This window comes from Corylus avellana, chromosome ca2, assembly GCF_901000735.1.
Source record: "Corylus avellana chromosome ca2, CavTom2PMs-1.0".
Taxonomy (NCBI): Eukaryota; Viridiplantae; Streptophyta; class Magnoliopsida; order Fagales; family Betulaceae; genus Corylus; species Corylus avellana.
Genome location: NC_081542.1, coordinates 2,328,691 through 2,356,667, shown reverse-complemented (window position 1 = coordinate 2,356,667; position 27,977 = coordinate 2,328,691). Strand labels below are relative to the sequence as shown.

Genomic DNA, 27,977 nt, shown 5'->3' with positions numbered 1-27,977 from the left:
ACCAAAACGTAATCGTTCTTCCCAATGTTAAATAAGGAAAGCTTTATTTGCTTGGTCAAAAGTTTGCTTCCCTGCAATCATCTAAGCTTATCACCATGAACCAGTAAGCCTACGGCCAAGCCACCAACCCTAGCCTTCTTTTTTTTTTGATGTTTTTTTATCTCTTTCTCTTTGACGTTGACGTGTTTTTTTTGGTTTGATGCGTGAAGTTAGCTGCCGGCCGACTCCAACTTTTTTGTTCCCTTTCCCCCTATTTTACTCTCTCTCCCGCGTCTCTTATCTCTCAAGACTTCGTCAAAAATTTCCACGAAGCTTCCCCTATAAATAAATACCCACAAGCCATTCAGCTCTCATCATTGCAAAGCATTCAGAATTTCTCTGCAACTCTTTTATAGAGTTTGACAAAATGTCTCGCTTCACGAGTTTTTTTCTAATCCTTTCTCTTTTTGCCTTTGCTCCCCTTTGCTTCGCTAGCAAGAAATATGGCGGTTACCTCTTCCCACAGTTTTATGACCATTCCTGCCCAAGAGCTCAAGAGATCGTCAAGTCCGTCGTGGCCAAGGCTGTCGCCAAAGAAGCCCGCATGGCTGCTTCATTGCTTAGGCTCGAGTTCCACGACTGCTTTGTCCAGGTCTCTCATATATATATATATATATATATATATATATATATATTTTTTTTTTTCCTTTGGAAATAACCATTAATATTTTGCTCGTATTTTTTCTATACTTATAAATTATTAGACTTGTAAACTTAGGTGATCAATTCCTTATAAGTAAATAATGGACCGACAAACTAATCTATTACATTTAAAAAAAATATAGGTAAATTATTTACGCCAATATTTTTTTTTTGATGTCATTAAAAATATTTGCAGTGACTGAATTACTTAACACATTATATTGCAGGGCTGTGATGCATCGCTACTGTTAGACAGCAGCGGGACCATAACCAGTGAGAAGAGATCAAACCCTAACAGGAATTCAGCCCGAGGGTTTGAAGTGGTAGACGATATCAAATCTGCTTTAGAGAAAGAGTGCCCCCATACAGTTTCTTGTGCTGATATTCTGTCTCTAGCTGCTAGAGATTCCACCGTTCTTGTAAGTTTACTGTAGAATTTCAAAGCCTTGTCTCACTTTTGCACGACAAAATAATTATCACAATCTGACAATCTTTTGAATATCTAGAGTGGGGGACCCAGCTGGGAGGTCCCACTTGGAAGAAGGGACTCCAGAGGTGCGAGCTTGAGTGGCTCCAACAACGACATTCCTGCTCCGAACAACACATTCCAGACCATCCTCACCAAGTTCAAGAGACAAGGGCTTGATGTTGTTGATCTTGTTACACTATCCGGTAATGGAACAGCTTAATTAATTAATAATGTGTCTTTTTGGCCATATTTTGGTGTTCCTTAATCTTTAAGAATAAGGTTTTTGTCGTGAATAATGGTTTATATATGGTACATGTGGGCATAAAAAACATGCCTATGATATTATGTTTAAATATATAAAAGAAAAAATAATAATAATGGAAGACAGAACACACGAAAATACTGTTGTTTTTGACCTAAGGCATACATGTTTGGTAACAACTTTGTTTTATATGTTATATTTTCAAGTTAAATGTATTAACAAATAACAAAAAATACAAAAAACTATTTTGACTTTTACGTTTGTTAATGACTTTATTTTCTGTCAACGAGGAAAATAAATTAACAAACAATAAAAACACTTCTTTAAATAAAAATAAAGCAGAACAAAAAACATTAACAAAAGCTGAAGCCAAAGGAATGAAGAAGTTAATGTTTTGTTGTGCTTTATAGGAAAAGTTTTAACACTCATGGCTGAAGTTTTAGTGATTGTAATATACAGGGAGCCACACCATAGGAGATGCCCGGTGCACCAGCTTCAGGCAGAGACTGTACAACCAGACAGGCAATGGGCAGCCCGACTACTCACTTGACCGATCATATGCAGCCCAATTGCGTGCCAGATGCCCAAGATCCGGCGGTGACAGTAACCTGTTTTTCTTGGACTTTGTAAGCCCAACAAAGTTCGACAACAGTTACTTCAAGAACATATTGGCTTACAAAGGCCTCTTGAGCTCCGACCAAGTTCTCCTAACAAAGAATGAAGCATCAATGGAACTGGTGAAGAAGTACGCGGAGAATAGCCAGGTTTTCTTTGAGCAGTTCGCCAAGTCCATGGTTAAGATGGGAAACATTTCTCCGTTGACAGGCTCAAGGGGAGAGATTAGGAAGAACTGCAGGAAGGTTAACTCTTGATGAAAGAGTATTATAATGTTGTTCAGTTCCAGCTGAATGTTCAATAAAAGTTGTGTGGGCATGCATTTTCTGCATTGTTTTTTTATGTACTATCATCCTCTCAGATTATTTCAATAAAATGGATCAGTTGTTTCCTTTTTTCTTAAATTTTCATCTTTTTTATTCTATTTGTGTACGAATTTCAAACTCCATCTTTGTCCACGTCCACAAATTAGAAGACTTTTTGCGTAAGGATTGACTTTCATTAAGTCCAAATTAATGGATTTTTGGTAGACACATGCGCCTAGTGTGATCCAGTGCGAAATATGTTTCTAACAGTTTTTAAAAAAAAAAACTGTTCTTATTCCTCTCTAAAATAATGATTTTATTAGAATAGAAATGTGGCGTTTTACATCGTCTGGATATCGAAATGTGAATGTACTTAAATGCATATTTACACTCTTAATGACAACAATGCATTTTAAAATTGTGATAGTCATGATCCTACTAATACTTCACAGTTAATTAAGGGTGTTTCTACGAGAGTAGTACTAGGATGGGTGATTTCTTGAGAAGTCTAGTTCAAAGAAATTAAAAGCGGACAATATTATGTGTCATTTGGGTGAGATGTTATCAAAAATAAAAAAACTGTACCCATTATGTACTGGGCATCCAGTGGTGCAGTTAATTGCCACTTAATTATGAACATTGTAGTAGAATGTTTAATTATCCGCTAGCTATTGAATAAAACATTTTGAATATCATCAGTTCAAATTTTAGCACCCACAATAACCGGAATTGATCTTAAAGAGAGGGCCACCTCCTCTTTTGTCTTCATTTTGTCCTGACCTGTAATATACTTAGAGCATGTTTGAGATTGCATAGAGAAATAAAGTTTAAAAAGTATAAAATAAAAAATAAATAAAAAAAGCTTTAATTAACTTGTGCGTTTTGGCATTTTTTAGAGTAAAAAAGTCAAAAAAATTAAAATTAAAATTAAAATTTTTTACCAAATATACTAGCTTTTTGTTTGACACAATTTTTTACTTATTAAAAGTATTTTTTACTCTCCTTAACACAATTTCAAATAGGACTCTTAGAGAATGCCGTCAATTTCACCCAACTTTAACGTAGGATTACTCAATAATTAAATACAAGTTATATATACACCCTTTTCTAATTATGGGTAACTTTAGGAATTTGCTTTTCTTTTCCTTTCAAGTTAGGGCTATCAAGCCTATCATAGTGTGAAGGGGAGGTCTTGATAAATTACACTTTACTCAATTGTGGTGTGATGAGCCTGTTTAACTTGTATGTCAAAAGCGAGAGAGAATCACTTTATTAATATTCACTATGACTTGTGATACGCACTCAACAAATTATACTGATACTTTATTAGGTGCCACCCTTCTAAAGTATTAATAGATTACAGGAAGATATAACTTTTTCAATCAAAAGTGAAAGTGACGCATTTTCTCACCGTACGTGATTTGCACGTATGTGTTTTTCATGGAAAAGCTTTAACGAAAGACCCAATTACACCTTAAGCGAATAAAATACACCTTAGAAGGGTGGCACCTTAATTTTAAGCCATATTTAACTTGCTTTATAAGCATTTTCAATAGCCTCACTAGATTTTATCATTTTTATTAGCCAAAATAGTTATAAAAATAAAAGTAAAAAATAAAAAACACACACATTTATCTTTTTAATTAGCTCTTTCACTTTTTTAAAGCACCCTCACTATTTTAACTATTCACTTTTATTATTTTATTTAAATATTTCTTTATATCTTTCTCTTTAACACTTTCACTATTCATTTGTTTTTTTCTTTTAATAAGTGAACAGTACTTTGAGGAGGGTTTTTGTTGTTGTAATTTTTAGTGATCTGGGTCACCAAAATAGCTAAAAATAAAATAAAAAAATAAAAAAAGAATAAAAAAAAACCTCTAGTGAGTCTACTCATCGCAAGGTCGAAAAAAATAGTTCATTTGCCAAAAAAAATTTAGATGGTGCTTTCTATATTTTGTTTGAAAAAAAATGTTTTGTATTTTGAGTTGTTTGTTCATTTTTTGCTTTTTTTTTTTTTTTTTTCTTTTTTGATAGAAAGCAAAAAGTTTAAACAAAAAGCGTTGTCAAACGAACCTACAACTTTCCCATACTCTTCATAGTTTTAATTCAAATTAAAAGGAAAATTGTGTTCTTCTTTTACACTAATCAAACGGATGAATGATACAACTTGAGAGTTGAGACTATTTGAGCTCGAATTAAAATACAATAAGATGGGAAAAGTGATCTCAACTAAAATCGTTAGTATCAAGTAGATTAATTTTGGAAGAATGGTTTTTTAATTTTTCATCTTATTAAAACTTTATGTAAATGCTAATCTCGATAGTTGGTCGAAAATTTCCATCAAAGTTTTTCTTCAAGTTGGGTTGAATAAAATTTATTCAAACTGATATATATTCTTAAAGCGTATATATATTCTTAAAGCGTGTAATTATATGTATATATATCCATCCTTGTGAAGCCCTTATTTTAATGGGCTAAAGTGGGAAATTCGCGGCTAATGGGCTAACCTCGGTTCTAAAGGATCGAACCCCATCTAACTCAGTCTTCTCCAATGGGCAAGGCCCACAAAGCCCATGAAATCGCGAATTCGAAATCCATAGAAAGTAGCTAAGGTCCGTAAAACCTCAGTGTATGCACAGTAGGTCTCCAGTCTCCACTCCAGGGTTTAAGCCTGTGTCTGTCACTGAGAAACTTCAAAGCCATGAAAATTGAACGAAGCTCATCGCCCTGCAACAATGCTTATATGACAGTATAACAGCTATCCGTTCTGCCTAATCACACATAACCCCCCAGAAAATGAGGTATTTACAGTTCATTTCGCGTATTTACAAATCGCTCCCTCAAAACCCTACCCCCAATTTCCGCACAACCCTGATCGAATCCAAGGTTCAATGTTCTCGATCCTCGTGTTTGGTTGATTGCACGCGCAATTACACCTCTTCTACGCAAGAATCGAGGCCGGCACCGTCCGAGACCGTATCGGGGATTGTCGACGAGCTCATGGGCCTCACGCTGCTCGAGGTCTCGGACCTCGTGGAGGTCTTGCGGGAGAAGCTGGGCGTCTCGGAGATGCCGACGATGATGGTGATGATGCCGGGGATGGTGCCCGGAGGGCTGAGGGGCCCGGCAGGGGCGAGAGGTGGGGCGGCGGCGAAGGTGGAGGAGAAGGCGGAGAAGACAGTGTTCGACGTGAAGCTCGAGGGGTTCGACGCTGCGGCGAAGATCAAGGTGATCAAGGAGGTGAGGGCGTTTACGGATTTGGGGTTGAAGGAGGCCAAGGACTTGGTGGAGAAGGCGCCAACGCTTATGAAGAAGGGGGTGACGAAGGACGAGGCCGAGAAGATTATCGAGAAGTTGAAGCAGATTGGAGCTAAAGTTTCGATGGAATGAGGTAATGTACTCCTGGCCTTTTGGAATTTTTGGATTTTTTTTGTTGGTAATGGGAATTTGATTGAATTGGTCATGATAGGTTGGTTTTGAGTGAGTTTCGTATATCTTAGGTGGTAATTGTTAGAAAATGGGTTAAATGATTAAATTCACTCGTTATTATCGATTTAAGGTTTTGGGATAAGTGATAATCAGTAATTTATGCTTGGTATGTAGCCTGTAGGCCTGGTGCACTCACCCACTTCAATGGTGCTAAGAGAATATCATTACTTGCTAGTACTTGAAAGAGTTCTAAGATAATATGGCTAGAAGGGATGGTCTTTAGTTTGTCTTGTCAAAAGTAGCTTGGCAGGTGCATTTGGCTTGTATAGCTAATATAAGCGATGAAAATGTGACCAGGTGTTCCATTCCTGGAAGTGAATGATTGTGAGATGATTTACTCGTGATGGGGTCTTTGACATGGTTCGTTTTCAATTATATGAACACACTAAGAAGTTTTATCGGTATATCTCAAGATGTATAAATGGTTGCTTCTACTCTACATGCTTATATGTTGCTATATAGAAGCTTGGTGCTACAAATATGACGAGGAAATAAACAGAATATCACAAAGTTGAAAATTTTGGATTTATATCAGGAGGGGATATGGAAAGATTGTTCAAATTGATAATGACTTTGTAAACGACATTCTTACTTACTCTTGTAAGTGAAATATAAGTATTTGAATAATCACTAATCAAGAGAAAGACCGTGTTAACTTAAGAAGTTAGATCTAATTATGAAAATAGAATTGGTGTTAATGAGATTTTAACATTTAATGGAGACAGATTTTTTATAATGGGGGCTGCAGGTTGCTGCATTTTTGCAAGTTGGCAGTAGTTCTGTTGACGGTGGGTATTGAGTAAACATGTCTAACCAAGAATGGAGTTTGCATTACTGAGGTGCAATGGGCAATGGTTTTGTTCATGGCATTGGAGGATAGACAGAATGCAAATCGTGATTGGCTGTGATCATCGCCTCTTCCTATCTGAAGCAAAATTTTGTTTTCCATATATATGGCCAAAACAGTGTGAAGCAACTCTTCTTGCCTTTTGTTTCTTCTGGCTTATTAGGGTTTTTGAGCATGAAACTGATGGAAATGAGGTGCTGAAAGTTATGGAGAAATGAGAGGAAGGCTGTTCCTTACAAAATGATGTAGATGATGGTTCTATAAACATGTTATGAGCAGTAGATCTATTAGGCGTATGAGGACTACTGGTAGAAATTGGGGCAATCTGAACATTATTAAGGTGCAAATTCAAATTTCAAGATGCATTACTGGTCTACATTCCCATTTTAGTATGGAAATATATTGCTTGTCACTTTCCAAGTGGCAACAAATACACATCATTTGGATTTAACATGGAAGATTTGTTTAATGTATCCTATAAACAGCCTCATACCTTGCTAATGTTTCAAACCAACAATGTTAAACAATATTCATTGTCAATAATAATGTTACTTAAGTACTGTACTGGTAAAATGATGCTTGGCAATATCAATACCTGATTTTTGGTTGTATTTTTGCTTAGACTTGCCTGGGGTAAGAGGATGAAGACCAAGAAGTGTGAGGCTTAATGGTATGGATTGTCAAAATCAAGGGCAGCAGATACTAACGTGTCACACTTGAATTACTGTTGGCAAGTTATAGCGATCAGTTTTAGGTTTCTTCGTAATGCAGAACATTCTTTGTTGTAGCTGCTTTGCTTATTTTCTTCAACTTGGAAAGAACGCATCCGGGCAAGTTTTGTTCTCTTGCGCCTACCATGCATTTTTTTCCCATAAAGCTTTCTTAGTGATTCTTAACACCTGTTGTACAACTGGTTTTTGAGGACCGATTCGTTCATTTCATGAACTATTTTTAAGAATTGTACCTTGCATTGCATATCTTTCTATTGCCTTCGGATTCCAGCAATAACCTTGCATCTTGACACAGCTGAATGAAAGGCTGCCTTGTGTAGGTTGGATTTTGTGTTTTTAATGGTATTTTGATTATTTGTTAAAAGAAATTAAAAAAAAAAAGAAAAAAGAAATGATGCTTAATTTCACGGAATTGGATGTGTCGGAGTGTATGTGTGCTTGATTGGATTGGATCCGGATCTTCTAGTAATCCAAGGCAGCAAATGTGAGTCTTTATGAGGCTTACCTGTCTAAACAGATGGACAGGTTGTCCAAAGTTTTATTGAGCGTGTGGGTCTCAATTTTTTATTTTATTTTTTGGAGTACATAACAACGAAACAACAAATTATAACAACGGGCTGGGCAACGCAACCAAAAAGCCATCAAATTGGATAAACGACGACAAAAAAAAAAAAAAAAACGAATCAAATAAATAACACGGGCATATGATTTTTTGACAAGAAGACCAAAAAAATTAACAACCAATTAACTCTCTTATATTTGGTGTGGGACCTTTATCCGAATGGATCTGATGGTATAGTGTGGGAGCAATTATTATTGTTACCTTTTAATGAAGAGTAATGTTATTTAGATACAATTAAGATAATGTGACACTGAAAATCAATCTCTCTCTCTCTATTTGGTAATGCTTTTGCATTTTGCAATGTATTCCTCAACACACAAAAATGTAACACAATGAGCAATTAACCAAACCCCAACTCTGAAAAGTATGAGCAAACAAAAATGATCTTTTAAAATTGTAATCATGAAAAATAAATAATATTTGTCTATCAAGTTGATGTATGTTTTTAAAGCATGCCATTATCACATATATTTTTAATATAAGTTGATATTAAATTTATTTAGAATAAGAAGGTCAATAATTATTTTAATACGTTTATATGTTTCCTTTTTATCTCATTAATGTGTTACAATTTCATTAGACGAAATATAGGTATTATGTTCCCTTCCTGTAAGTTTTTTTCTGTTAAATTATAGGTATAACAAAGACTGTCAAAAAAAAAAAAAAAAAATAGCAATGATATTTCTCAACTTTTTCCTGTCAATTTTTTTGGTCCGATAGTATACTATCCTCCATTCGTTGCACGTAAACGACACCGTTTTTAATTTGCGAACCTTCAAAACATACAAACAGCACGCTGCACGCCGGCCATTTACGGAAATGCCGTTTATCGTGAACTCCCAAAACGGCACCGTCGCAAAGGACTGCCGAGCAAGCCACTGAAGGCACAAAACCACCCTTGTTTCCACTGAAAGCCCAGCTCAGAAAAATGCACGAAACCATCGCCTAATTTCTCCCCCCCAAAACGGCGTCGCAGTCACGGTCAATGCCAGAGTCCAAGTCGGAGCGGTGGCAATGGGAGAACGCCACCGCCGGAGCCGTCGCTGGATTCGCCACCGTCGCTGTCATGCATCCCCTCGACGTCGTCCGTACCAGATTTCAAGGTACTTTTCTAAAAAAAAGTCGCACAAAGCGGGGGCATAAATTTGAATGAAGTTTAAAGTTTGTTTGAATTTGAATTTGATTTGGTTTTTGCAGTTAACGATGGCCGAGTCTCCAACCTTCCAAGTTACAAGAACACCGCTAATGCTATTTTCACAATAGCTCGCTTGGAGGTTTGCTGACTCTACCGCTTTGCTGCTATGCATTTTCCACTTGATTCACTCTGTGTACATGGGTGTCTACTTTTTCTCTGTTTCCATTCGAATCATGTATATCTGGTTTCGAACCATCTATACCTGTGTGTAATTTTGTAGCTATCTTGTGTTTAATTGCAGAATGCGTATATTGCAATCATAAAATTGTAAAGCAAGGGATGTTAAAGAAAGTTGGAGGGCACTAGACCTAAATGATCTTTTTCAAAAAAAAAAAAAAAATTAGGTTCATGGCCTTCTCATTTTGTGTATGAGTCAATGAGATGCTAGCTCAACCAAGAACTTGTACTTAATATGATTATGTTCATTATTTTTAGATTAATTAGACTACTTGATCATGCTTAGGAAGATATATACATTTTTGTTCAACTACTTCATAAGAACAATTAAAGACTAAGCTATCATGGAGATGCGTTTTACTTTATATGCTACCTTGTTGTTGAGAGCAAATGTATGGTTTCTAGCTAATGAAATTGGGGGTTGCAAAATTTTCATGAAACATTGAATGTAAAACAAACCTCATTCACTTTTCTCTATATGTCAGAGCTAAGGCTTGGTATTCTGCACATTAGAACTGCAACATTCATTCTTTCCTATAAATCATATACTTTCTTTGGACTTGAAGCTTCTTTCTATGCTATACTGTTTCCCTGATAGGAATTTCATTGAAATTTCGTTGCTGTGTGTTGCAGGGTTTGAGAGGGCTATACGCAGGCTTCTATCCTGCAGTTCTTGGGTCAACTGTTTCATGGGGTTTATATTTCTTCTTGTAAGTACTAATGCTTTGGTTGTCGTAGAATCTTTAGATTTTTCTCATCCTTTGCATTGCTGGTGCCTACTTTGGAAAAAGATGGGTTTTGGTTGTATGCTGTCCTGCCTATTTCTTCTTTCACCTATCATTAGAAAAAATCAAAGGATGCCGCTCGTATTGTGCAGTTATCTTTCAGTCTGGATGCTTTCACCTGCATATTTCTGATTTAATTTGCTGAATGATATATATATATATATTTAATTCATAAACAAAAAAGTTTGTTACATTTGTAGCTATGATAGAGCAAAACAAAGGTATTCAAAAAACAAGGGGGAGAAGCTGAGTCCCGGTGAACATCTTGCTTCTGCTGCAGAAGCAGGAGCTTTGGTGAGTTTGCAAGCTTCTAATATATGATGGGGAAGATTAACTTAGGATATCATTCATTTACGAGATACATTTTGATGGTTGTGCATTGAAGAGTGTTGTATCAACCCTATTGTCATTACGTGTTTTATACACATGATACCCATTTCTACCTGCATGTAAACTACTTTGTAATTTTCATAATACCATATCTAGTATATGGTACCAAATACAATTAATATAAACATACGTTCATATTTATTGACATTAACTTGGAGTATCAACAGTTTGTCATTATAAGAGTTCTTGTCATACTCAGTTGAAGCAATGCACTAGTGCATATAGAACAACATTGCAGCAATCTGTTTTAGTAAGAATTGTCATATTTTCATTCCAAGAGCTTGGTTGCTTTTGTTTCTAAATGCTTCAAGAGAAGAGGACTATTCCCTTGTGACATCTTTATGAGATAAACATAGGCCTGGTTTTCCTATTGATGTTTCCAAATTTGTGGCTTTGTCAGGTTTGTTTTTGCACGAATCCCATTTGGCTTGTAAAAACAAGATTGCAGCTTCAGACACCTCTTCATCAAACTCGACCATATTTTGGGCTTTATGGTCTGCTCTGCATCTTACATTAACTTGCTAATAATGTGCACTCTGAGATAACCCTTTTCCTTGTGAGTCATATAAACTTTGGCTCTAAGTTCGAGTGATCAAATTAATCATAATTATTTTCTCTTGTGCCATAGATTTTCTTTTTTTATTTCCTAAGTAAGACTTAAACTTGGGTCTATCCCGATCCTGCCCCCTTAATCACCTCAGCTAAGGATCAATCATAGTGATGTTGATTTTTAGAATTCAAAAGATATTTTCTTTTTATCTGATTTATTTTGTCTGAGTCATAGTATCTGATAGACAATTTGATCTTTTCATTAGTATAATTTATAATATCAAAGTTGCCATCAAGATGCCTTTGTTTAGATGACTAGTTTTTGTTTGAATGAAGTGCCAATTAAGAACATAAATCAAATGTGTTCAACTCAGAGCTCAACCACCATCATACTATTATTTCATGTTGATCTTTGGGATATTTGACTAGTTTGCATTTTTTTTATGATTTTATTTGTTACTTATCTTGATTGTTGCTCAGAAATCATCCAATTTACTGATATGTTTCATCAAATTTCAGATGCCTTAAGAACCATAATTAGAGAGGAAGGGTGGAGTGCTCTCTACAAAGGGATTGTTCCTGGTCTTTTTCTAGTATGTTGTTACCTCTTATCTTTTTAGGTAGAGTATATACTACTCTATTTTCATTTTTCTTTTTTGACCATTTCTATTTTTCTAGTGGGATTTAGAATTAGTTTCCCAGACTGAATGGCCAAACTCCTTGATTAAAGCTGTTTTTTTTTTTTTTAATTTTTTTAATTTTTTTAATTTTTTTAATTTTTTTAATTTTTTTTTTTTTTTTAAAAAAAAGGTTGGCAAGAAGATGCGATTCCATTTTGTCTGGCAGTTGACACTACCAGGCAGAGAGAATAAAAATTGATTCTAGAATCAAGCTTATGTATTTAAATTTGGACAATGTGACAATTATATTAGTACATGTTATCGGTATCAATTATGCTAAGATAAAACCTTTAGCTTCTTTAGAAGTTACCCACTTAGAGGTGTTTGTGTTGCTTCAGCAGGTTTCTCATGGTGCTATTCAGTTCACAGCATATGAGGAACTCCGTAAGGTTATTGTTGACTTTAAGTCTAAAGGCAGCAAAAAGGATTCTGAAAGTGATGATAAATTGTTGGTAAGCCTCTACAATCAATGTCCTCTATATATTTTGGTCCATCATAACTGCATTAATGTGCATAGACTATAAGTACCAATTACTCAAAGTATTGGAACTTATAGCTTTCTTACTATTTGAGTTTTTTAAATTCACAAAGACACATATTGGAAAGAAGTGCAGTTTTTTGGACGGCTACCCAAACTGTAATCTTCAATTGTAGCATGACAATTTGGTTACTTTCCCATTCCATCTAATTCAAAATTAAGGCTCTCTAAGTTGGGTGTAGATCTGAAAGTCTAATTTCTTGCTTAGTGATATTAACAACTGCTTTTGTTTATATCTCATATAAATTGACCTGACTGATATGTTATACAAATTCTTAGTCTCTATCATTTGTTCCCAGAAATCAGTTGATTATGCTGTTCTGGGCTCATCCTCGAAAATTGCTGCCATTCTTCTGACGTATCCATTCCAGGTGGGCTTTTTTCTTTGGTGGTTTAAGTCCTTGAATTTGTTTGGTAGTTGATCATTGCTTCTTATACAGCTGGGTGGCTTGATTTTTCAGGTTGTACGAGCTCGATTGCAGGTATAACAATGTTAAACTCTTTAATTCCTTTTGTCCGGTCTTTGTTGTCAATTTCTCCGACATTGCTAATGAAGACCACTGGTTCCCTTTAGCACAAGTATTACAAGTCGCCCCCTGAAGTACTTCATGGCCTTTAGGTTTTCCTGTCTTTTTTATTAATGACTATGGTTTGGTCATATCTGTTTCTCTCTGTAGCAACGACCCAGTAGTGATGGAATTCCAAGATATATGGATAGCTGGCATGTTGTGAAGGAAACTGCACGGTAAGTACAATGAAATTCAGCCCATATTTAATTTTCATATTTTCATAGCCAAAGAAGGATTTTAGACTGGAGTAAAACACCTTGCTCTTTTGTCAATAATGATTCATTGATCACACTCAACTTGGTGATTCAGCTTATGTCATATTCTTGATGCATGGCAGATTCAGGTTTTTGAAATTTTATAATAACCATAAGTGTGATATTCTACTTCTTTTTTTGTTAATGAGGGGCTGCGTTAACATGAATTTCATTAGTCCATATCCTTTACAAGAAAACTAGGCAAAAGCAAAGAGAAAATCCACTAAACCTTTTTTGCTCCAAGCACCAAGGACCAGACCGTATTTTCAGAGATGATGTTGCGATAAGCAAAATACTGAAAATCCGTTTCATTTTTGTCACAAACACTATGAGTGAGTTAAGAGCTATTGATCTCAAGTTGTCAATGTCAGAGATTTGGGCTCATCGGATCTATGAAAAAACTTTTAATGCATTGAGAATGTTCTTTCTTCTATTATAAACCTTGGACATTTCCTTCTCTCCAAGACTAATTCCATGTTTTTTGGGACTTGCAGGTTTGAGGGTGTTCGAGGTTTTTACAAGGGCATTACACCAAACCTTCTGAAAAATGTTCCTGCTGCTTCAATAACATTTATTGTGTATGAAAATGTCCTAAAGTTGCTAAAAAGTGCAAGGAGGACGGACTGAAATTTCTTTTTGTTCTCAATTTCCCTTTAATTCTTTCTGTAGCCACAGCCTACTTTGATATTTGTGAGGGTCAAAATGTGGTGATAAAAAGTTTTGGCATGTAGACAATTCTTGGCAAATTATTTGAGGTGCATCTTTTAGTTTCTGTTTCTCTTTTCATTTGTTCATATGTTTCACAAGGTAAAATTCCTTTATTAAACTAATAGCATGGATTTGAAGCTAACTTTACATGTGGAGAACTTCTTTTGGTTGAGGAACCTATTAGGTCATGAAGATGAAGGTCAACAAAGAAAAAAGAGAGGCACCAACAAAGAGAAAAAAAAAAATTATAGGGTACAAAGAACCTGCATTTACTTTATCCTTTTTAACATACTTTTAACCTCGAAGTTCAATTTATACTTTCCTTGAAGGTATCGACCAATGCTTCACACAGTGAAGCTGATGCGAGGAAGAAATAGAACTGTGGCTTGTGAAAGATTCTTGGAAGAATTACAAAAGTACAAATTGTTTCTTGAGGGCCTTTGCTGAAATTTCTATTTGAATGTAATTTCCTTCTGGATGGACCACCATTGTGCTGATGACTAAGACCTTTAAAACCAAGAGCTAGTGCATAAAGGAAGGTATGGTTAATTTCTAACGTATTTATTACTTTATTTATTTTTGTTGAGGAAAATTGATTAAAAAAGGAATGTGAGACTTACCTATTGCCAAGATATCTGCAGTGGATTTGATTGATATATGTTTCTGAATTCAAACAGAGGCCTTCGTTAACAACTGTAATATTTTTATTTTTTTATTTTTTAAGTAATTGATTGATGTATGTTTGGTTTTGGTGTGAGTTGTTATTTTTCATTCGATCTCATTAATATTCTTGTATAACAGCTTAAAGGTTCTAATTTGGTTTATTTTCTCAGTCTGCACTTTGCACCCATAGAACTTTGTCTTTTGCCATATTATTTCAGATAAACCATATTTAATAAACATGTAAATTCCATATACGTATAATAATTGGAGAGGAAAGGCACTAGTGTGCTTCAAACACTAGAAAATCCACTAATTCATAGTAAATTTGTGAAGGAAGGAAAGAATTTCATCTGAGACTTCTTGAGCTTTCTCCTGTTGAATAAAATGGTGCCCATCTAGTATAACAACTTCTAGGTTGGGGACAAGTCCCTTGAAAACTTCCCCCGTCACATATTGTCTTGTACCAATAGATTCAAAACCGAGATCTTTGTCACCTATCATGAATTTTGTTGGGACAGTAACTTTTGATCCTTGCCATGGTGCCAGAAGCTCCCAGTTCCTGTCACATTTTGAAAGTAGCAGGTGAAAACATAGTAATTGTATGGGCAATGATACTGTTAGTCATGATTCCGGAAGCTTCAATTATGGGTGTATGCCAAGAACAATTAGTGCATAACTCAATAAAATATGATCTTTTAGATTTTAATTTTGCGTATGATCTAATGTGAAAATTAAGACCTCACAAGGTGTTTCGACACTTACAGGTCCATAGCACGATAATAATTGAGGGCACCCGTGAAGCCAGATTCTTGGAACTTGTCTGCATAGACCTGGAGTTGCTCTTCAGTAATCCATTTTGGCAACACCGATGGTGTCTCCAGGTAATCAATGATCTCCATACCTAGAGGAGCTACCAGATAATCCCTCTTGGTTGAGAGCAAGAACTTCTTCATCACTATCAAATAATCATACCTTGCGAAAGCCCGCTCTGCTCTTCCCGGTTCCTACCCAACCAAACCCACCAAACCACCAACTAATTAGTCGCATTCAAGTTTAGGGGTGACAATTCATGTTCATATGTCAGGTTCAGGTTGTGTCAAAACATGAGTATAAGAGTATATAGGTTAAATCTAATCTAGCTTATTTAATTAAACAAGTCAGACCTTTCAATCTTACTCATTAATTTTGCATTTGGTTCATATCAGGTTTACAGGTAGTATACAAGTACAAATATAGTACCTGAAACTGACAGATGAAACACCCTTCTCCAAAAGTTTGTCTGAAATGTTCAACAGCTGCATAACTATAAGATCTTTGAAAGTATGGAACATTTAAAGTGACTAGTCCCTTGACTCTATCAGGCCTTAACAAGCTCAGATGCCACCCAGCAACTGCTCCCCAGTCATTTCCCACCACAAATGCCTTCTCATTTTAGCAAAATCAGCAAAATCAAGACAAAGATATATATACATATTCAGACACACAAATATATACCTGCTGCATGCATATCATATGGGTTATACCTGCTGTTCACCAAAATGGTCAAGAAGGCCTATGAGGTCACCAACAAGATGTATTATAGTGTAGGAGTTGGGGCTGAGAGGAGAGTCAGAGTCACCACAGCCTCTCAAGTCAGGTGCAACGACATGATAGCCATGGTTGGCCAAAAAGGTGATTTGGTGGCGCCATGAATACCAAAATTCTGGGAAGCCATGAAGAAGAAGCACCAGTGGCCCAGTCCCTTGCTCTGCTATGTGCATCCATATTCCATTGGTTTTGATCCTTTGGTGATTCACCTCACTCATGGTCTCCCACTTCTCTCAGATCTCAAAGGGACCGGGGAGGGTGGCGCTGGATCTTATCAATGGCGTCCAGTCAGCCTGATTTTGAATAATGGAGAATTTGGAAGTTGGTTGGTGAGCTTGATAGTGAAAGTCAAGTACGGACTTTGTCTTTTAGACCTACGGAAATTGAAAGTTTCTCGGTCCACACGCTTTACACGTTGGATTTCCACGCTCAAGCCACATCATAGGGAAGGAGAAACTTTCAGACATCAATATGTAGGGGTGCAAAGGCGGTTACGGTTAGCGGTTAGTGGCAATAACCGCTAACCGTAACCGCCCTAGCGGTTAGTAAATTTCACTAACCGCAACCGCTAACCGCTAGACGGTTAGCGGTTAGCGGTTAGTGGCCGGTTAGCGGTTAGTGAAATAGATAACCGCCCGCTAACCGCTTTTTTAAAATTGGGCTTTTTTTTTGGGCTTTTTGGGCTTTTTTTTACCTCATTTTTTTTTCTTGTATTTTTAATATCTTCTTGGGCCCAATTGCTATAAATATTTGAATTGTCATTGGATCATATGATTAAGTGTTGATCTTATAAACTTACAAACAAACAAAAATACTTTAATTGTAGTTATAAGTAACACATTGTTTAATCCAATGTCAATTACTTAATTTGATATTATATGAATCACATTGTCATTGTCATTGTACATGAATAATTGATTAAGTATTGGAATTGTAATTGGATCATATAGTTAAATATTTATCTTATACATTTATATTATTCAATATGCATATAATATAACTATAAGCAATTATATATATATAAAAAAAAAAAAAATTCAAAATTGTTCAAAATTGTTAATTTTCTTTTTTTTTTTTTCTTTCAAAAAATGGTTAAATTTCTTTTTCTAAAAAATGTTCAAAAAAATACATTAATACTTCAATTGTGATTATAAGTAACACATTGTTGAATCTAATGTCAATTACTTAATTTGATATTATATAATCATATAGTCTCATTAAATTATATCATATGATTCATATGATTAATTATGTAAATTCTTATCATATTTACTTATAATCTTTTTTTTTTGAATTGAACTTAATATCTAATGGTAAATGGCAATGTTCAAACTCCTAAATCCTAAATTCCTAAAGTATCTAATAATGCTTTAATTAAATTGTAGACTTGTAGTTATAAGTAACATATTGTTTAATTCAATTGAATCAATTGTGATTATCATTGTACATGAATCATATGATTAATTTGTAGACTTATGACTTATGAGTTATGTCATATTATATATGTATTATTTATTATTATATAATCATATGATTTAATGATCAAGTCATCATGTGATATAATCATATCAATTATAGTGATAATATATAAATTACTAAAATTATAATGATAATACATTAATACTTAAATTATGTTTATAAGTAACACATTGGTCATTGTTTAATCCAATGTCAATTACTTAATTTGATATTATACGAATCATATCATCATTGTACATTAATAATATGATTCACTTGAAGTCTTGAATAAAGTATTTGAATTGTCATTGAATCATATGATTAACTATTGATATTATACATTTATATTATTCATATACATATGTAGACTTATATAGACTTATAGGTTTATAACATACATTGGAAATAAGTCTCTAGATATTTAATTGTTGTATTAGTATGAATTAGTATACTTATGAGTTATGTCATATTATATATGTATAATTTGTTATTATATAATCAAATGATTTAATAATCAATCTCATGTGATATAATCATATAAATTATAGTGATAATATATTAATACTCAAATTGTGATTTAATTATTTTTTTAAAAATTGTGATTTAATGATCAAGTGATTATATGATATAATCATATAAATTATAGTGATAATATATTAATACTCAAATTGTGATTTAATTATTTTTTAAAAAAATTGTGATTTAATGATCAAGTGATTATGTTATATGTATAAATATTTGTATAATTATAATTATAAAAATATATTATATAAAAAGGCGGTTAGCGGTTAGCGGTTACGGTTAGTAGACCCAATAACCGCTAACCGCTAACCGCTAGGCGGTTATAGCGGTTAGGCGGTTAGCGGTTAATGCGGTTAGACGGTTAGGCGGTTAGGCGGTTGGCGGTTATAGCGGTTAGCGGTTAGCGGGCGGTTAAAAACCGCCCGCCTTTGCACCCCTATGACAATATGACTTGAAACGTGGTCTAAGGATTTTAGTAGAGAATTCTCAACGTTCAACCTTCATTACGTAAAAGTCTTCTAATTACTCTAGAAAAATGAGAATAAAATAACACACAAGGGCCATTCTATATGTTCGGCAGCTACTTTTTGCAGATCAAACGAGTTCAAAATTAGCGACTTTTTCATTAGAAGCAGCCGTTTGAATTCAGGGTCGAATTTCTGCAGAGGACTATATACACATGATTAAGATTGTACTTAAGGCAGGTGAGATACGAGGAGTTGCGAGGTCTACTTATTTTGGGCAAGTGGATCTTACATAGGGCTAGTAATTTTTTACATGACTTGCAAACTCAATTTAAATCCAATGCGAAATAAATGTATTAAAGTTGAGAAGTCTAACCCGTTTAATTAAATAGGTCAGATTTAGGTTGATATAGATAATTTTATACATGTCTCGACACAATCCGAATTTAATACGTAAACACAAATTGTCAATCTTAAACTCTCGCATCCTAGGTGACTGTAGGTGGGTCTCACGGCCTCTTTCGTGGAATTATAGGGATTCTCATCTTCAAATTTGTTTTTGCTATATTTATATAAATAAATAAATCTCGTCCTCAAATTTGTTTTAGCTATATTTATATAAATAAATAAACACACATAAATCTGAACTAAGCATGTATATGAAAATATTTCTCATTTATTCAAGATTTAATACAGTAAATAATTACTAAAGAAACAAGAGAAGTCAAAGTAAAGAAAAATCCACTAATCCACAGAAAGTTTACGAAGGAAGGAAAGAATTTCATTTGAGACATCTTGAGCTTTCTCTTCATGGATGAAATGGTGACCATCTAGAATAACAACCTCGAGGTTGGGGACAAGGCCCCTGAAAACATCTCCTTCCACATATTCCTGCGTGCCATTAGTTTCAAAACCAATATCTTTGTCACCAACAATGAACTTTGTAGGAACGGTAATTTTTGATCCTTGCCATGGTGCAAGATACTCCCAATTCCTGTTATCATTTTGAAAGTAACATAGTGAAAAAGTACAGGTAAATCACAGGCTAGGGTTGTTGAGCGTTGTTCTGGAAATAACCATGCAGGAAACATACTGTAACAATTAATTTTCTAATTGTGCTGAAATATTTTGTTTAATTTCTATGTTTGATGGCCCCTCAAAACATAGAAATAAAAACGAAAAGTCATGGTGGTCCTATTGCCAGTCTGCAATTTTTTTCTCTGACAAAATTTTCTGTTGCTTGAAGTTGGGTTTAAGGTGTGATAATTTTTGTTAAAATATTAATTAAACAATTAAATTAATCATTTCTTATCAACTTAAATTTTTAGACAAGTGTTAATTAATTAACATGATAATATGTGAGAGAAAATATGAAAATATTAATTTTTTTTTTTTTTGGGTCATGCATGGTGGCCGGATGAAGATGGATCAACCACTTGAGTTGAATCTTGAAAAATGCTAAAGAAATATTCCAGTCAAACTTACAAGTCCATGGCACGGTAGTAGTTGAGGGGGCCAGTGAAACCAGACTCCAGAAACGTGTCTGCATAGACCTGGAGCTCCTCTTCAGTAATCCATGGTGGCAAAATCGATGGAGTTTCCAGATAATCAATGATCTCCATGCCCGGAGGAGCTACCAAATTATTTGTCTTCTTTATAAGCAAGAACTTCTTCATCACTGTCAAATAATCATACCTTGCAAATGCCCTCTCTGCTCTTCCTGGTTCCTTCTCAACCCACCCACATAAAAATTAAGTAAACAAACCCATCTACAAGAGGAGAGGGAGAGAGAAAGAGAGAGAGAGAGAGAGAGAGAGAGAGGGAGAGAGTACCTGGAATTGCAAGACATAGCTTCCTTCTCCAAACATTAGTCTGATAGATTCAATAGGTTTAGCATTTGCAGATCTTGGAAAGTATGGAACATTAAAAGCGACTAGTCCCTTCACTCTATCCGGCCTGAACAGGCTCATATGCCATCCAGCAATAGCTCCCCAGTCAGTTCCCACCACAAATGCCTTCTCACATCACAAAAGCATAACAATCAATATTCCCTATAGAAATCCTAGCAATTTTGCTGCAAAAAATAATTGAGGATCCGAATCACAGGAAACAAACACACACATATACACACACACATATATATATATACCTGGTGTTCACTATAATGGTCAAGCAGGCCAATGAGATCACCAACAATATGCATACAAGTGTAGGAGCTGGGGCTGATTGGGGAGTCGGAGCCGCCGTAGCCTCTCAAATCAGGTGCCACCACATGATACCCCTGGCTAGCCAAGTGGGTTATCTGGTGGCGCCAAGAAAACCAGGTTTCCGGGAAGCCATGAAGCAGTAGAACAAGTGGTCCGGTCCCTTGCTCTGCTATGTTCAACCATATCCCGTTGGTTTTGATCCTCTGCTGCTTCGTTTCACTCATAGTCTCCTCTCCTACCTAATTCTTCTCAAATTTGAGAGAGAAAGAGAGAGAGGCCTTGTGAATCATTCTATGGATAAGGACGCAGAAGTTGGTAAATACAAAGGAAAACGACATAGATGAGAAAGTTGACTTTCAACACATGGAATGGAAGGTCCAATATGTTTTTGGGTGGGAAATTGCACGCTCCAATCACAGTCCTCCAAAACACACTTGTTGTATATCAGACTGCAGCAAACAGGCCAAAACTCCTCGAGGGATCTTGAAACATATGTATTAGAGATCAACAAGATTATATACATGATAACCATGAATATTATTGTAGGAATAGTCACACCATTGAGCAACTAAATCAACACCCAAGACATGTATTATTTAGGGGAAACCGAGATCAACACCAAATTTAATTAGAAAGCAAAAGGATTAAATTTAGGAGAAACTTTACTTATGACCCTTGAATTATTAAGCATTTTGAAAAGACTTTTTAAATTTCAATTTTATTCCATGAACTTTCAATTTGATGCAATGTATCCTCTTTAGTCGGATTTTAAATGTTAAAAATGATCAAATGACCTTTATATTCCTGACTTTTTTATAAAAATTCAATTTTTTTAAAAAAAAAAAAAATGAAAGGTGATTTGGTCTTTTTAGTAATTTCCGTTAAGAATTAACGGCAAGTTCAGGGTCTTCCCTTACTAACAAAAATGCCTGAAACCCAATAACAAAAAAAATGAAAAATAATATATATATACACCAATTTTCTCTTCCTTTAAAAATTAACCACATTGAACCATGGAAAATTAAAGCAGAGGGAAAAATCTTATTTACCAGAACTTTCGGTGAAGTAGTTTAAAACTTTAAATGGCCATCAGATTAGGCTTAAGCATTGGAAATAAATTATGCCAAGAACTCCAATCGAATTTTATTATTATATCTTCCATGCATTCACTATTAGAGATCGAGAAAGAGATCCGAGCTAGTAGATACAGCTGATGAAAACAAAAAGAGCGGACTTTTAAATCAAACAAAGCTTTTAATAGACTATAATATTGCTTATCAAAACAAAATTTAATAGACTATAATAATAATAATAACAAAATTTAATCAGTCAACTCTTTTAAGGGCTTTTTTTTTTGGTTAGCTCAGGAAATTGATCGAGACCAGGAACAGGAACAGGAACGGGAACAGGCTCAGGCTCAGGCTCAGGCTCAGGCTTGGCGGTAGGCTCAGGCACAGGCACAGGCTCAGTCTCTCTCGGCTGCTTTGAAGATTCTTTCTCAACTTCATCCGACCAGCGCCGAAGAGGATAAACGAACTTGAGCTTCAAAACTTTGTCAAGGCTCTCTTCCTCTTTGCCAATCACTGGCATATTGGAACTTCTCATCTCCTTGGCCGGCGGCGATCCACCCTTCATCTTTTGAAGACGGCTCTCGTACTCTTTAAGAGTATAATAAACCTTCACCTCACTCTTCTTCTTCTCTTCCAAAGATTTATCAAACCTTCTTCCTTTGTTGGAAGAAGGACGCTTTCCCTTTCCCTTGTCTGCTCTGTTTTCTTCATTAGAATTCTTCTTCTCCTCATCAGCAGCTGCGGGCTTCTTTCCAGACTCACCATTACTCTCGACACCCTTCCTAGATTCTTGATTGGCCTCAACCAGCACTGCAGCTTCAGTGAATAAATTTGTTTGGCCGTTGGGTCTTCTCTGGAAACCCTCTTTATCAACCAATATTTCTCCATTGTTCTTCTTCGTAGGAATATTCCTCCTCCCATTACCAACATTGGCTCTCCCATTACCACCATTGGATCTCCTACTACGTACCATCTGGAAACCCTCTTCATCGACCAATATTTTTCCATTGTTGTTCTCCTCAACCTCAACCTTCGAAGAAATATTCCTCCTCCAATTACCACCGTTGGACCTTCCGTAATCCCGTCGATCACTCCTACCACCAACAACACCATTGTTGTGGTTTTGAGCGGTGTTGTGGTTTTGAGTGGCGGCATTTGACAGCGCCGTTTTACCATCTTGTACTTCATCCTCAGGCACAACGATTTGCGACCTTATCGCAGACCCTGCAGACCTTAGAAAGTCGGGCTTGTCTTTTTTGACTAAGATTTGCGACCTTATCACAGACCCTGCAGGAGGTTCTGCAGGCTTGTCTTTTCTGACAATAATTTGTGACCTTATCACAGACGCTGGAAGCACAAGACGCTTGGCTCGAAGATACGTCTTCTTTGGTAGATCGAGAGCACGAGAGCGCTCTTTCTTCGCCTTCTCCCACTTCTTCTTCTGAGCCTCTTTCTTCTTCTCCGTCGCCTCCACCTTCTTCTCCTCCTCCCTCACCGCCACAGCAACCTCAATGTCTTTTCTTCCATCCTCTACGTCGTCGTTCAAAAGAGCGAACAAGTTGGCTGGAGGAGACATGGAGTTGAACACGCAAAACCCTAGGCGGAGACCCTAGGGTTAGGGTTGTGTGTAACCTAGGGGTAGCATGTTATATATATATAACGTAACCACCGCCATAAACCCTTGGGGCAGAAGAAACCCAATTCTAGAACTCTCTTCTCTTGCTGTCTTGTTGGAAAAGAAAAGAAAGAGGTGGATTTATTTTACAAACAGAAAAATATTTTAAATTCCTTTAAAAAAACCGTCCAAAATCCAAATTGATTGTGTTTAGAATTTGTAGTCTCAAGCGGCAGCTAACTAACTAGGGTTTTGCTTTAGTTATATTATATATTCTTATATTTTCTTTCCTTGTTTATTTTCTTTATTTTTAGGAATTAGTTTTTAAACTTTCTTATTTAAAAGATTAGCGCGCTTTTGTGATATTTTTTTTTATTTTTTTTTTCTTATTTCTATTTCCTTATTTTCAGGATTTAATTAGAATATTTCCTTAATTAATTAGAGTGATCAACTGGAGTACTGTTGAGTTATAGTCTTGTAAATAGGCATGTACGTGTTGAATGCCATATTACTATTGGGATTACTCTTATAATTTTAATGAAATTTATTCAAGAGAATTTCTCTTTAATTTCCTGATTGATTCCAGATTTTGTTTCGAAGTTTAGATGTGTCCTCCTTAATCAATAGTGTTATTTTACAAATTTAGAATCAAACAAATAGATTAAAATAACAAAGAAATATATTTTCTATAACCAGATGTGATCCGTACAGCCCCGCATTTATTAATTAGGAATGCAATCGGATTCTTAAAAAGAAAAAAAGAAAAAAGAAAAAATGCAATTGGACGTTGTTAATTAGCTAATTAAGATTCTCACATTGTACTGAACTATTCTTATTGGAGAAGTGATATTTAATTCTTATTGAGATAAAGTTTTGCTCAAAATTAAGTTAGAGAAAATTCCTTTAATCTAATTTATTAAACTGATGCATGGGTGATTTCGAAGAAAACTGCGCGAGACAAAAATAACAAGCAAAATTCCTTCATTCAACATTCTTGGCAAGTTTTTGGAAAGTTCAGTCCAAAAGAAAATGTCCATAGAAGCAAGCAAGCACATCACATGGAAGGCAACCTCATGATCTGAATACTGTCAAGAGGAAAAACAATCGAAGTCTTCAATCCACTCTGCTGCGGGCTGCCAAAAAGAAACGAGTGAAATATAGAGACAAAAGAAATAGCGATTAAAAGTTCGCTATACCCTGTAATTTCTGCAAGTTAAAATTGCAATTTTACAAAAAAAAAAAAATGCCTTGCATTTTTAAAAATAGCAATTCGGAAACAAAAATCAATGCATTTTCATACAAACACGCACAATTTAAAATACCAAACTGATTTTAAATGTCAAATTGTAATTTCACCAAACGCTTCAATAAGTTTTTAAAAATCAAGTTTTTGAAACGCATGTAGTGAAATCCCTATTTTAAATTGCAAATTTTGAAACTAAAAAACGAAATGGACCCCAAAGACCAATAATCATCAGAGAATATTTGAACGATTAAAGCGTCTCATATGTTAACTCAAGTTACTCACTGTCAACAACAAAGACATGAGTTTGTTTGTTTCTCCCCTTGCTTGAAACATAAATATGTCGATCTTCCTTTACAAATACCAGGCATTGCCAATGCACACAAGTTATTGAGCATTTTGGACGATATCCTGGTTCAAAATGCTTCTTTTCTCTGTCTTCATCTTCCTTTGAGAAGGCGAGCCATCTACTCTAATTTCTTGAGCAACCAATGAAGGAAGAAGATGCTGTGATTATTACACTTTATCATCATGGAACCACCATCTGGTCTCCTTGGGAGATCTGCCATTTTTACAGTTCTTTACATAGCGGTCATTATCTTCAGGTCGTTGCTGCAAAGCAAGGTCAAGACAACACAAGTTTAGATTCGAAATGAATAAAAGATGCGTGCCAATCATTCAGCAAGACGAGGATTGCTTATTCTCTGGTTTGAACAATTTAGTAGAATCACAAGAATACTCTCAATAATCAGTAATGAACTCACTGGTTTGAAGAATTAGCAGAATCACCGATATACTCTTAAAAATCAGTAACCAAAAGTCACACACACTAAATCTAACACCAATGACTTGGGAAATTTGGGGAACCGTAATATCCGAAAAGTTAATTGAAAAAAAATAATTAAAAAAAAAAGGTTCCAACCTTCGAAGTTGAGCTTGATAGCATGGACAGAATGCTGATGCAGATAGAACTAACAGTCATGGCTGGGGACCATGAGTCGTACAAAATATCTACAACAAAATGCCACATTCAATGTAGTACAATAATGTTAGTTTTGCTGCCACTGCAAAGGTAATCAACTGCACATTTTATTTAAGACAATCAAAATTGGGTAAAGTTCATAAGGGAAGAATGAATACCTACCATGCCACTAAAAAGCCATATACACAGTCACAAAGACCTCTATACATAGAAAGGTCTATTGAACATAATTTCACAAAAGGAAAAAAAAAATCCTGCTTGTTCAGACAGGAACAGGATCAGAAAGTAGGAAAAGCAGATTCTAAACTCTCTACACACGCTTGTGTGCACAGATACATTTTGCATATTCATTGCTTTAGGAAGTAGAATAATTAAGATGCCACATTTCATTTCCCAAAAAACTAACGTGGGCAGCCAATCTGACTAGAAATGGGCCGAGACCAATCAGTTTCCAGCATAGGTGCGATTGGTGTTGGATAGGAAAATAGGAAACGGGACATGGTCGAATCATAGGTTGGTTGGTGAGTGTCCAAAACCCAACCGCTACTGATCCAACCAATGGTGGTGGTATAGATATGTATTTTGCCCAAGCCCAACCCTAGCCACCACCTCCCTCTTCTCGCACCCCCCACCCTAGCTCCCTTATACAATCCATCTGTCTCAGTGAACAAACCCTTTCTTCCACAACCCTCAATTTCCCTTCTCTCAGAACCCAATTTCCTTAGGTTTTGAACTTCAATTCACAGAACCCTTGCTTCCACAGCCAATGGACATCTCTGTGTCCAGATCTAAGGTATGTGAGAGAATTTCAACTTATACCCACTTCAGATCCGATCTCTTTGAGCCGATCCCAATAAGAAGAAAAAAAAGAAGGATCTTCGGAAGAAAAAGAAGAAGCTGAAGCAAAAACATCACTATTTCCAAACACATGGAGTTATAGTAAACAGAAAATAGCAACAGCTAAAGAGAAATTATGATTTTGATGTCCCACCAAAGACATCTACTTCAAGGTTCCTAGCATAATTACAAGAGATTAAATTCAGAAGGTGGCAGTAAATTCAAGCCAAAATTAAAAAACCTACCAATTCAAAACTGAACTCAACTCAGACAACCATTTTGGAAAACTGAAACCATCTAAGCTTATGTTCATATTTTGAATGTCAATAACAGGAAGAATAGTAACATTTTAAAAATAAAAAATGAACTGTAAATTTTTTAAATTTTTTTTTTTTTCTGATAGGTTTTTTTTTTTTTTTTTGATAGGTAAATTTTTGTTTCTGATAGGTAATCAAGCAAATTTCATAAAAAAGCGTGAGGAGCCCCTAAATGCACCAGAAATATACATTAGGACATCAAACAAGAACAGAAGCAAAAAAAAAAAATCACCAAAGCAACCCAAAACAGACACAGAACCCAAAAACCACAAAGAACCCTACACCCTCTTGCCTTTTCCACAGCTGGACCCCTCATAATTAATAGAACTCTCCAAGTTCTTCAGTTCCCTCTAAAACTATCTCCTGGTTGAAAACTTATCATACAGCTCATGTAATATACTTCACTTGCTTATTTTTGCTTGAAGTAAAACATAATGACATCTGGAACTGATTGATTTCAGCTGCAGACATCTTAACAATATAAAGCCAATTAGCACTACCGTTATTTCTGGATAACATACGACTTTAGTATATAAGCATAAAATGTAAAGCAATTCAAACCACAATTTCAATCTTTATCTTTTTTTCCTTTACTCCCCAACTTTTTGGCTGCATATCAGAGGCCTGTCCATATTATGACCTATGTTTAAACTGAGCGCAACAGATAGGGGGGTGGCTAAAGAACGAAAGCACATAATGCCCTACATAAATGACTAATCGGAAATCTTGCAGAATGACCTCAAGGGTTTGAATGAACTGCAGAATAACAATTTTGCCCCTCCAAATCTTGAATTTATCAATTTAAAGGAAACAAATCCATTAATATGCTCATAGCAGCCAATTATCTCAAAAGTTCTTTTCTTACCCCCCCTAATGTCAGGATTCAACCAACTACACAGCATTTGTGCTACTCTTAGTTCAAAGGAGGTATTCTTATCTCATGTTTCAAAGAGATATAATGCAGCCACATGTGGTTTTACTTGATTAAAAAAAACAGAGACAGAGAGAGATTGCAATACCTGAAGACCAATAACATGTACCTACTATCTAAAAGTTGTGAAAAACTTACTTAAAGAAAAAGAGATATCCAATGGTCACTATCAATATTACATCAGAGTCGGGGACAAAACCCATCACAATCAA

General features: G+C 35.4%; 6 protein-coding genes across 9 annotated transcripts in view; 3 read left to right on the top strand and 3 right to left on the bottom strand.

The window, feature by feature from the left end:
- The first annotated feature begins 245 nt into the window (after nucleotides 1-245).
- On the top strand, nucleotides 246-2,424 carry LOC132168736 (peroxidase 72). Its single transcript, XM_059579764.1, has 4 exons — nucleotides 246-631; nucleotides 909-1,100; nucleotides 1,188-1,353; nucleotides 1,872-2,424. Exons 1-4 carry the CDS (start codon nucleotides 407-409, stop codon nucleotides 2,282-2,284), a joined length of 996 nt encoding a protein of 331 aa, XP_059435747.1. The 5' UTR covers nucleotides 246-406; the 3' UTR covers nucleotides 2,285-2,424.
- Nucleotides 2,425-4,978: 2,554 nt separating this feature from the next.
- On the top strand, nucleotides 4,979-7,567 carry LOC132168734 (uncharacterized). Of its 3 annotated transcripts, XR_009438923.1 has the most exons (3): nucleotides 4,979-5,726; nucleotides 6,573-7,011; nucleotides 7,294-7,567. XR_009438923.1 is itself a non-coding variant. In XM_059579762.1 (2 exons), the coding sequence occupies exon 1, from the start codon at nucleotides 5,132-5,134 to the stop codon at nucleotides 5,723-5,725; it is 594 nt and encodes a 197-aa protein (XP_059435745.1). In that variant the 5' UTR covers nucleotides 4,979-5,131; the 3' UTR covers nucleotide 5,726; nucleotides 7,294-7,567. The 3 variants fall into 3 exon arrangements, 2 of the variants coding, with proteins under 2 accessions (XP_059435745.1, XP_059435746.1); XM_059579762.1 differs by lacking the exon at nucleotides 6,573-7,011; XM_059579763.1 differs by lacking the exon at nucleotides 7,294-7,567 and having other exon boundaries at nucleotides 6,573-7,036.
- Nucleotides 7,568-8,803: 1,236 nt separating this feature from the next.
- Nucleotides 8,804-13,937, top strand: LOC132168733 (folate transporter 1, chloroplastic). 2 transcript variants are annotated; one of them, XM_059579761.1, is made up of 11 exons: nucleotides 8,804-9,127; nucleotides 9,222-9,298; nucleotides 10,030-10,106; nucleotides 10,382-10,475; nucleotides 10,972-11,065; nucleotides 11,640-11,713; nucleotides 12,142-12,252; nucleotides 12,638-12,709; nucleotides 12,800-12,820; nucleotides 13,016-13,083; nucleotides 13,656-13,937. In XM_059579761.1, exons 1-11 carry the CDS (start codon nucleotides 9,010-9,012, stop codon nucleotides 13,786-13,788), a joined length of 939 nt encoding a protein of 312 aa, XP_059435744.1. In that variant the 5' UTR covers nucleotides 8,804-9,009; the 3' UTR covers nucleotides 13,789-13,937. The 2 variants fall into 2 exon arrangements, with proteins under 2 accessions (XP_059435744.1, XP_059435743.1); XM_059579760.1 differs by having other exon boundaries at nucleotides 12,139-12,252.
- A 782-nt stretch (nucleotides 13,938-14,719) lies between these two features.
- On the bottom strand, nucleotides 14,720-16,707 carry LOC132168732 (uncharacterized). The gene is made up of 4 exons (XM_059579758.1): nucleotides 16,056-16,707; nucleotides 15,772-15,954; nucleotides 15,295-15,536; nucleotides 14,720-15,091 (listed from the first exon to the last, which is right to left on the bottom strand). The coding sequence occupies exons 1-4, from the start codon at nucleotides 16,335-16,337 to the stop codon at nucleotides 14,842-14,844; spliced, it is 957 nt and encodes a 318-aa protein (XP_059435741.1). The 5' UTR covers nucleotides 16,338-16,707; the 3' UTR covers nucleotides 14,720-14,841.
- A 2,512-nt stretch (nucleotides 16,708-19,219) lies between these two features.
- Nucleotides 19,220-21,061, bottom strand: LOC132168731 (uncharacterized). Its single transcript, XM_059579757.1, has 4 exons — nucleotides 20,713-21,061; nucleotides 20,396-20,578; nucleotides 20,049-20,290; nucleotides 19,220-19,557 (listed from the first exon to the last, which is right to left on the bottom strand). The coding sequence occupies exons 1-4, from the start codon at nucleotides 20,992-20,994 to the stop codon at nucleotides 19,308-19,310; spliced, it is 957 nt and encodes a 318-aa protein (XP_059435740.1). The 5' UTR covers nucleotides 20,995-21,061; the 3' UTR covers nucleotides 19,220-19,307.
- A 3,856-nt stretch (nucleotides 21,062-24,917) lies between these two features.
- Nucleotides 24,918-27,977, bottom strand: part of LOC132168730 (probable ubiquitin-conjugating enzyme E2 16) — a 4,238-nt gene continuing 1,178 nt past the window's right edge. The window contains exons 5-6 of the mRNA XM_059579756.1: nucleotides 25,621-25,709; nucleotides 24,918-25,310 (exon numbers count right to left, since the gene is read on the bottom strand). Coding sequence (XP_059435739.1) covers nucleotides 25,215-25,310; nucleotides 25,621-25,709 — 185 coding nt within the window. The 3' untranslated portion in view covers nucleotides 24,918-25,214. The remainder of the gene's footprint in view (nucleotides 25,311-25,620; nucleotides 25,710-27,977) is intronic.